The sequence below is a fragment of the Xenopus laevis genome, chromosome 3L (assembly GCF_017654675.1).
Source record: "Xenopus laevis strain J_2021 chromosome 3L, Xenopus_laevis_v10.1, whole genome shotgun sequence".
NCBI classification, from domain to species: Eukaryota; Metazoa; Chordata; class Amphibia; order Anura; family Pipidae; genus Xenopus; species Xenopus laevis.
Genome location: NC_054375.1, coordinates 140,615,294 through 140,626,130, shown reverse-complemented (window position 1 = coordinate 140,626,130; position 10,837 = coordinate 140,615,294). Strand labels below are relative to the sequence as shown.

At 41.2% G+C, this 10,837-nt stretch overlaps 1 protein-coding gene across 6 annotated transcripts in view; it reads right to left on the bottom strand.

The window, feature by feature from the left end:
- Positions 1-789: 789 nt before the first annotated feature.
- The window catches only part of nsd3.L (nuclear receptor binding SET domain protein 3 L homeolog), a 92,649-nt gene continuing 82,601 nt past the window's right edge, over positions 790-10,837 (bottom strand). For all 6 annotated transcript variants that reach the window (XM_018253572.2, XM_018253574.2, XM_018253575.2 and 3 more), the window contains 3 exons: positions 8,783-8,889; positions 7,668-7,872; positions 790-4,868 (listed from right to left, as the gene is read on the bottom strand). In XM_018253572.2, coding sequence (XP_018109061.1) covers positions 4,627-4,868; positions 7,668-7,872; positions 8,783-8,889 — 554 coding nt within the window. In that variant the 3' untranslated portion in view covers positions 790-4,626. The remainder of the gene's footprint in view (positions 4,869-7,667; positions 7,873-8,782; positions 8,890-10,837) is intronic.

Genomic DNA, 10,837 nt, shown 5'->3' with positions numbered 1-10,837 from the left:
GGAGTACTGTGCTTTTACTGTCCCATTAAAACAAAAAGGGAAACTCTAAATAGACGCCGCTGATGCTTAGGAATGTTTTATACTGTAATCGTTTAAGTTTAGAGAATTTATATTCCAATTACAGGGTCAATTTAAGTAATTTAAAGGGGTTCTCCACCCTGAAAAATGAAAAATCTAAGCAATTTCCTGATACAAATGAAAATTTTCTGCATATTCTTGTAAATGTAAATTCTATTGAAAGCGGCTTTTGTCTGTCCCTTCCCGTCTTCTGAGTGTTTTCAGGTGGAATTGCCCTTCAAGAGAAAGATGCCCTTTCCATTATTCAAACCCATTAAGCAGCATTATAGTTGATGGACTCGGTAACATTGTTTCAAAACTATCAGGTCCAACATATTTTTAAGCCCCATCTGCAGAGATCCAAAGTTTACCCACGGGTTGGGCGGATTCAGGCCGCCATCCGCACAAAATTTCTGGGAGCCTTAAACTACAGCCATCCTCCTCCAGCAGCCTCTATTTAAAGGCACGTGCCTGCCATGCCCCACCCCCTTTCATGATGTCACAAATGAGGGGGTTGGGCATGGGTCTATACATAGAGTTGACTTGCTGAGTCAGGTTGGGATGAGTTCAGGTCGACTTTTTGTCAACCCGTACAGGGCTTAACTTGCACCTCCTGACCTTATACAGTGCCACCTAGTGGCTTCCCATAGCACAAACACCCTACGAGCCGACGGCACACAACTTGTTTTCTTTTCAATTACGATTTGCTCACATAAAAACAACACAAAGGAATTTGATTGCAGAATTTCTCCGCCCCTTAAATGGATTTAAACGGCAAAATACTAAAACAAATTGGCACAAGGGGCTAAGTAACAATTTGGAATCATTCACATCCCCCGTACCCACGGCCATTCCTTATATCGACTGGCAATCGCTTTTCAATAGCAGCATTTACTGGTTCTTGATAGTGTAAAAGAGGCCTGTGGGCTTGGTAATCACATACAAGAATATGAACGTACTAACACTGCAAAAAACATTATGGAATAAAATGAACAGCAGGTGCATGAGCATTACAACAAACTTGTACAATCTTAAAATTGGCACATAACAGAGAAAATAAAACACAATAGAAAAATCGAATAAACAACCCCCTCCCATACATACAAACCCAGTTACTGAAAAGGCTGGTGTGTTTGGCACAATATCACCTAATTATGGATGCTCCGTTGCATTTTTAACATTTACTGCTCACTAGAACCCTGTGATTATAGACAAAGGCAAAAGGATTTGCAACCCGGAAACCTGATTGTTGCTGAAAGGCAAACGGACACTCCCAACATCTCAGACGGGAATTAAATAAATCCTTGTAGATTCTGTTTACAATTGAACTAAATGGCCCTGTAATGATGAACAGATAAACTGCCTGTGATTGGCCAATATCTGCCTCTGTTTAGTCCACTGTATTCCAGCAACAACTGGTTACCCAGCTGTATATCCATTTGTATTAAGGAATAAAGAAACAATGGGTGCAGTGGAATGCCCCCATAATTCACAATCCACTCATGCTCATTTAATAAGAATTTCCTTCCGTTATGATTGAATTTTTTTTAAAAAAATTGCACAAAACCTAAGAGGGAAAATAAAAACCTCGCCCCGTTGTGTGGACTCTTTCTTTCGTGGTCTAAAGGTGGCCATACATGGGCTGATCCGTTTGTTTGGAGAGGTTGCCAAATGAGAGGATCTTGCCCCGATATGCCCACCTTGAATGGAAGATATTGGGCTAATGAAATTGTGGACCCTACTGCCCAAAGATCAGACTACGACGCCAGGAATGCAGGTGGCCAGAGCGAAGAACCACATCAACGAATCAATGCGGTTCTGATTGACATCTGGCTGATTGGTCGGGCTTCCGACTTGGTCTCTCAGCAGCTTTTATTGACCCGTGTATGGCCACCTTAACAAGCATAAAGGAAAGACTTTCAGGAAGAAGATCACGTTGCCATGTTGTTAGCTGCGGCTTATAAGTGCATATCATGCAATTTATTCTCCCCAACAGCCACGAGTAAATAATTTCTCCTTTCTGGGTAGGACTAAACAGACGTTTTCAGCGTAATCCAACTCGATGCGACAAATCGCATGCGACAAATAGCATGCAACGGAAATAAGGTAGATAGAAATGTCGGATAAAGTTGTTGGTCTGCATCCGATAGTCGTGTTGCGTCGGATCAACACTGCAAATTCATCCGACATTTCTATCTCTTACCTTATATCCGTTGCATGCATTTTGTCGCAGCACGTTGGATGGTCGTGCAGTCCTACCCTTAGACAAGGACGGTAATTGCATTTGAAAATGGCGGCCACTCAAAGTGCTTAGAAGAAAGGAGGTACCCCAGTCATTTAGGAAGCTGGGTCTGTGTCTATAACATTGAGGTACATACAATGGGTACTGATTGTAGATAAAAAAAAAAGTGAAGTTGTGTATAATATAATGATAATATTGCACAAGAGTGACAAATACAACAGAGGATGGAAGAGACCAGCTGGTCTTTTGTTAGGGTTGAGCCTATATTTTGTTTCCTTTCATTGAATAAAAGTGCTTCAGATCTAGCCACCCACGGTAACCAATCAGAATCAGACAGCATTTACTGGTCCCCTTTTTCCAAGCAAACATCTTATTGGTTGCTATGGGTTACAAGGTCGGACAATAACGCCGAAGACCAAATGCAAAATTATCTTAGAATACCAATTTATCATCTCCTGAACTTTTCTTTTAAGTCATGTCGCAATGAAGGACAAATGCAGCCATTGGAAGGACCAGATACTGTATGCCAGTTACAGGTAACGGCTGAATGAGGGTGCCCCTGTCCAGTCTTCAGGTTGCACCCTTATCCCTTTAAATCTGGACATTTGTTGAATAAACACAATTTCCTATCAAATGAGCAAACAATATAGATGCAGACTGTGCCCAAATAATTCAAATGAGCTGTTTTAAGCACCTTCCAACTAGTGTTTTTCTTCTTATTTTCATGCAGTTTTTACACTGCTGATATTATGAATGAGAGTGTAACATGAGTGCTGCCCCTCCCCCACTCCATCCGTCACGGTAACTAGCCGGACAGAAAGTCAAAAAACTGAAATTACTGATGCAGGAAGTGCCTCCTGTTGCTTCTCTGCTCAGTTCTATGGACCAATATGACAGAAGCCACAGAACTGAGCAGTCAGGAGATGCCTTTGCCCTTCTGTCAGGCTAAACACTCCGACAGTGGCAGTGTAAAAACTGTCAATATCATGGAAACAAAAAAAGAACACAATTAATGAATGTACACTGCCGAAGCACATAGGACAGCATGGGTTGACTAAGATTGGCTATGGCCTCCTACTAATACTTACTGGCCATTTAACATTGGAATTGTACATTTCTGGTTTCAGACGAGGATAACCAGGATATCCAGAATAAACGACAACATGACTTGTCTACTGTCACAGAATAAAAGGATGAAAACCCCAGATACATACCTGGGAATACTTGGCAATACGTAACCTACAGTGTCCAAATTAAATGTCTCTCTTATACAAGTAAAACTTAGACAAAGATAACACACTGTTTTTGTCCAGAAAGCAGACTGCTAACTGATAATCTAAATGTGCACCAGTGCTGTAACTCACAGCGACCAATCAGCTTTGACGAGTGAAGTGCAGTAACACTAAAGCACCTACAGTTGTGAATAACCCCTTACAAATTGCCTTGGTGATGGCTGTAGAACGTGGAACGAAAGCACCAGAACGTAGATTAAAAATGGAAGGTACGTTGTGTGTATTCGGGATGAAGCCAAAATGTGTCACTTATTGGTACTCCAGAAGCAACAGGTTCTATTCTTTTTGAAGGAGACGGGGGGTCGTGGAGAATGATTTGCACATTTGTCCAGAATGCTGAAAGTGATGGGAGGATGCCATTTCTCTGTACAACTTCTCTTCTCTGATTTAGGAGCGGCAGGGAATATCGTTTCTTCATATGATCCTTCAGAAACAGACACGGGGCTAGGTAGCCGCCCTTCCTCTCGTTCTGTTTCTAGAAAACTGAATTAACCCTGGGGGAGGGGGGCTTGAAATCTGCCGACATAAATACACATCCTTCAACGAATGCTCTTGAAGTGTCAGCGGAGTAAGTGCCTTTTTATTCTCACTGCAAGTACTTTTTAAAGGAATACTCTGGAAGTGATTTAAGAAGAGACATCTGTTTGGGGTAATATTGGTCCATAACACTTACCAAGCATCACTCTTTTTCTTCAGCACTTAATCCAAGGAGCTGGTTACCTGCGCCAGACTTGATTTTTTTTTTCTTTTTTTATAATCCAGAAAAGAATAATAAAAAATAGAATAAATAGAATAAATACAACATCTGCTTACCACAACCTTGGGGGGGGAAAGAGGAAACGGATCTCACGAGTAATAAAAAAAAAAAGTAACAATAAAGAAGAGCGCCGAGGACGACAAAAAGACACAGAAAGGACGCGGACGATCCAATCCCAATGCAAAGGTTTAAAATATGGTGTGTGCACTTTGTGTCTCAACAGTGATGGGGAGAGATTTGTCTGCTCTGTCGGGGGTTTAGGAAGTGCAACACCTGCTTTAAAACTGTGGGGGGGACAAGGAGTCATCGCTCTCTGTTTTACATCTAATCTTGTTCCTGAGCCCACTGGCTAGAGGGCGTCTAGGGTCATGGTCCGAGCAGCAGAGTCTCCCGTCCAAGGCTGAAGAAGTCAGCGACGCTTTCTCGTGCTCTCTGCAGAAGGAGGCTGGACAGAAGTCACAGAAAGACGAGGAAGCAGCTCCACAAATGTCACACTGATGCCACGGACAATCCCATTTCCCTACAGTAAGAGAAATGTACGAGGTCATTAAATGACAAGTGATGTGGTGTTACTTTACTCTGAAATTGGAGGCTCAGTGGACCTTTCAAACAGACACACACAATAAGACCAGCAACACTGAGATTTCTTGTTTTTAATACATTTATTTTCCATCACAAGAAATCTTGGTGTTGCTGGTCTTATTCAGTATACTTTGGAGCATTAACCCTGCACCCGAGGTTATATCTGGAAAAGTTCAGTAAACTTTCAGTAAATGTGTCAAATAACATATAATATAATATATAAATCTTCTCATGGACCCACACTCCAATATGTAAATAAATATACAGTATATATTTCCAAGGGTTGCTGGCACTCTCGATTAAGTTGTACAATATGCCTGGGTGCAGAGTCAATAAATTATCTATAGCCACTGCGAGAAGAATTGCACTCTCAGGACTTATAAATAGTAAGAAAGTACTACTTTGAGAAAGGCCATGGGGAGGACGAAATGTTAGTCCCATGCAGTACATTTCTTAAAATGTATTAGTCCTGAGAGTGCGGATCTTCTTGCAGTGGAGATATATACTGTATATATACAAATACAAGAGGTCCTCTGCACTCAACCCATTATCAATATATTTAATGAATCAGATAAAATTAAGCGTAGGACTGGCCAGATATGGGATGACTTTGACGTAGTTGGCCAGCTTAAATATATTGCAATATATGGACAAACAATCCCTGTTTTGTTTAAAGGGTAAGGCATTTTTTAGTAGCAGTATGCACAAAATGTCTCTGTCTTAAATATATTGATAATGGGTTGAGTGCAGAGGACAGAGGATAGATAAATAGATAACTAGATAGATTATAGACAGTTAGATAGACAGACAGACAGACAGACAGTGAGAGATGATAGATAGATAGATAGATAGATAGATAGATAGATAGATAGATAGATAGATAGATAGATAGATAGATAGATAGATAGATAGATAGATAGATAGATAGATAGATAGATAGAGTAGATAGAATTAACTGAAAAAGCCTCAGTCACCAGAGATAATAGACCTGGTGCTCAGCCCCATATCAATAGAATATATATATTGACATTTTAATATACATATATGTTCATTATACCTGCAAATGCTTAATTTATTGTAAGGGAAAGGAAAGCTTTTGTTCACAAAAAAACAAAAAACTTTTGTCTGACCAGTGCAGTACTACGTCCTTTGATGCTTGATACCTGCACCAAGAAAAGTGCTTCTCACAGTGAAACCTCTACAACAGCAGCCCCTTCAACTTCTAGATGGTTCAGCTGAGGACATGGTGTTGGGCAGACATAACTACATTTTTCACTGGCTTGTAACCTTTAAGATGGCCATAAATTATAACATCCACTTAAAACTGATCTTTCGCCAGTAAGCCCACCTTGAGGTGGGAAATAACAGGCTGATCTGATCATTTGGCCATTAAGCCAACAATCAGATCATAATTGCCAATAACTTGATTCAACATAAAGATCCAACCTTTCCAAAAGACAGCTGCTGATTTTCAGCCAGATATCGATTGGGTGGGCCCATCTGAAGGCTCTATATACAGGCAGATAAGCCGAATCTACAGTTTATATGTGTCCGTATATGGTCACCTTTAAACTGGCCCTACATGTAGAGATCCGCTCGTTTGGTGAGGTCGCCAAATGAGTGGATCTCTCCCCGATATGTCCATTTTCAGGTGGGTGATGTTGGGCTGATCTGATCGTTAGACCATCAATTGGACCAAAACAGGGAGAAAACTGGCAGTCGGATCGAGGACCTCATCAACGAACCAATGTGGTCGTCTATCAGACAGGATTTTTAAGACAGACCAATCGATATCTGGCTGACTTTCGGCCAGATATCGATCTGTGAAGCCCAATGGAAGGCACCATACACTGATATCTGCTTTTCGATCTGCAATCGAATCTGCAGCTTATTGAGCTCATGTATGTGGAACCTTTCAATGGCATGTTTAACGGAAAATCTACTAGGTTAAAAAATCCCGTCAAGCAAAAACCTTTCCTTACAGGTCTGCATAGGCCCATATTAGAATCTGATTGGAATTGGAACTGCCTGATAAGGCCCAGCATGTGGGTCGCTAAATAGGACAAAAATCCCCTTATTTGGCAACCTTGACAACCAGATCTATTTACGTATGGCCAGTTAAGTGATGGACCAAATTGATGGCACCCTTAAGGCTTCAGCCAGCTATTACATGGGCCTGTGAAATTGTGATGGTTGGGAAACGCATACATGGCTGGTTGTGCTCCTCAGCCGATGGGATTTTCCTGCCTCTGTAAAGGACAGATGGACAAGCTCTGATTATGTATCAGGTACAGCAAAGTTTTCTATTAACTCCTACCCATATCTGTCCAACTTAAAGGGATTCCGCTGTGATTTTTATGATGTAGTTTTTATTTCTAAATTACACTGTTTACACTGCAAATAATTCACTCTATGATACAAAATGTCATTCCTGAACCAGCAAATGTATTTATTTAGTTGAAATATTGGTGTGTAAGTGCTGGAACAGCACTATTAACTGATGCGTTGACAGTATCCCTTTAACATTCCCCCATTCTAGCTGCAGCAGCGGTATATGGACCTAGCCAACTAAAAACATTTCTCACAGCATGATATTCAGGTGAGCAGAACATTGTTTTTTATTGGGCCTATTATAACCTTCTGCACGAACACTAGCAGGGGAAATAAAGCACCGTGATGCGAATATAACAAATATACAGCACAATTATTCATGCTGTTTGTGCATAATTTGCTTTACCATAAGGAGGCTGTGTCAAGTTAAGGCAGAGGAGATGATAAGCTTTTGGACAGTCTCTCTTATCGCACATCACCAGCTCGCCCCCATCTCCACAGCGGAAACAGAAATCTTCGTGTATTTGCTTCTGCTCTGTCTTTAGTTTCCTTTTCTTTGCCTTTAGACGAGCGTTTTTGGACCTTTCCTCTGCCGCTGTAGCACAAGCTGTCTGTATAATAAGGAACAGAGTTGAAAAAGTGATCTTAGATTAAAAAAGTTGTGGGAAGGCTTTATATAACTAGAACAAAAGCTAAACTAAAGAAGTAGCTAGAAATGTTGTACATTATGTTTTGGGCTTCTGTACCAGCCCAAGGCAACCACAGCCCTTCAGCAGTAAAGATCTGTGTCTCCAAAGATGCCCCAGTAGCTCCCCATCTTCTTTTCTGCTGATTCACTGCACATGCTCTGTGCTGCTGTCACTTACTGAGCTTAGGGACCCACTCACAATATACAGTACACATAGAATAGAAATGTCACAATATAAGACTGATAATACTGATAATACAGATAATTACTACAGATAATTACTACATGGCAGCACAGAAACCAGTGCAATTAGCATCAGAATTTAATAATCAGCCCTGTAGCATCAGCTTATATTACAGGGGAAGCTCATTTTCTGCTGGATAATTAGTGACGAGCCCTAAGCTTCTCAACAGCTGCTCAGAGCCCACTGAGCATGTGAGTGTCACAGACACTTTCCAAGATGGTGACCCCGTGACAAGTTTGAAGTCCTGGATCAAATAAAGTAGTAAAAGAACAGATCAGCCGATGTTCTGCCCCTGACAGCAATCGTACGAAAGTTATGTCCGACAAAAGCTAGTGACAGTCTCCCACTGAAGATCAGCAATACACGCAGAGATATTATCGGCAGCCGTCAGAAATCCATTAACCTGTCCGATCGACCAAATGACCGATCTTCGTGGGACGAAAAATGAAGGGACTCTCCACACACGGTCTGAAAATCATACGAATTGAGGATTCGTACAATCGGATTTTTGCGTCTATGGCCAGCTTAAGTTAGATTTAAGTGGATAACATAAGCATAAAAGCAATAAGTATATGTGTGTGTCACTTACCTTTGGTCTTACTCCTAAAAAACCGCTGCAATTATCAGAACCACAATGACACTCCCTCCGACCATTCCCTAAACAGTCCAGGTTGTAATTAAATGTCAATTCAGCCCCTGTAACAATAAGAAAGTTGAGAGAGTCTGAGGAGTAACAGTGTGTACCAACATATAGGAGTGGGTATCCTCATAAAAGCCATTACCTACAATGAATAACGGTGGCCATACACTATAAAGTCGCCAAACGAGCAGATCTTAAACTGATATGCCCACTAACGGCTGGGCGATATCAGATGAATCCAAATGTTCGGCCCTGGGGCCGAACGATTGGATTAGAATACTATGAATGGGCTTCCGACGGGTCGCAGGACCGCATCAACTAGACGATGCAGTCTTAGATTGTACAAAAAAATCAAACTTGACCGTTCGATATCTGGACGATTTTTGGCCTGATATCGATCGGGAGGCCCCATCAGGAGGCCCCACACATGGGCAGATAAACTGACGAATCGGTCTAAAGGACCAATATCGGCAGCTTTAATCTGCCCGTGTATGGCCACTTTAAATCCCAAATTAATGGAGGACTCCCTAAAATAATGACACATTAGAAAGCAGCGCTGCTCTCTGAGACCACTCAGTGTCATGAGGAAAGTTAGAATTAGAGGCTCTTAGTACAACCCACAGACTGAACTTTGTTGCGGATGAACAAATCTCTCACTCTCCATTACAAGTTCAATTTTGAAGCAGACTATAAAATACTGAAGTGCAAGAATTCCATGTAGTCCCAACACAAAGCTCATTAATCTCATAACATAACAGTGGGATTTTTTTCAACCAGTGTCTTAAGTTAACTTTTAGTATGTTATAGAGGAGCTAATTGTAAGCAACTTTTTCATTGGTCATCTTTTTTTTTATAGATTTGAACTATTTGCCTTCTTCTTCAGACGCTTTCCAGCTTTTGGATGGGGTTAATGGCTCCAATTAAAAACAAATACTCTGTAAGGCCACAAATGTATTGTTATTAGTTTTTATTACTCATCTTTCTATTCAGGTCTCTCCTAATAATATTCCAATAATCTCTTATTCAAATCAAAGCATGGTTGCTAGGGTAATTTGGACCCTAGCAACTAGATTGCTGAAACTGCAAACTGGAGAGCTGCTGAATAAAAAGGTAAACAACTCAAAAATGCACATTTATAAAGCACAGACCGGCTTGGGTCTTGCCCTTAGGGCAAAATCAGAAGTTACTAAAATCAAAGCAGCATAACCTACCAGCAGAAGGAACACCAAAAACTGAATGTTTTAAAGGAGAAGGAAAGGCTGTTTGCACTTGTGAGTGCCAAATATTAGGCTTCCCCTAGTGAATGTATTTACTTACCTGAAACCCCGGGACGGTGCTCCTATCAGCCGAAAACTGCACCGGCCCGGGGTTATACCAATGAGCACCACGGAGCGATCCTCTTTCGCTTCTTCTTTCTTCAAATTTCCCGGGGCAATCACACGCGCAGTAGAACGAAATAGCCGACTTTTTAGTTCAATTTCTGCTTTTAGTTCTACTGCGCATGTGCAACTGTGCGAAGAAAGAAGAAGCGGGAACAGGATCACTCCATGGTGCTCACTGGTATAACCCCGGGTCGGTGCAGTTTTCTGCTGATAGGAGCACCAGCCCGGGGTTTCAGATACATCACTCCAATCACTTGGGGTGCCTAACATTTGGCACCCCCAAGTGCAAACAGACTTTCCTTCTCCTTTAAAGGAAAGAAAATATAATGCAGTGTTGCCCTGCACTGGTAAAACTGGTGTGTTTGCTTCAGAAACACTACTATAGTTTATATAAATAAGCTGCTGTGTAGCAATGGTGGAAATTGAATAAAGTCTATATGGCACAGGTTAAATAGTGGATAACAGATAACACCATTATGTTCTACAGAGCTTATCTGCTGTGTAAGCTGAGCCTTTTCTCCTTTGAATGGCTGCCCCCATTGCTACACAGCAGTTTATTTATATAAACTACAGTTTTATTTCTAAAGCAAACACATCAGTTTTACCAGTGCAGGGCAACACT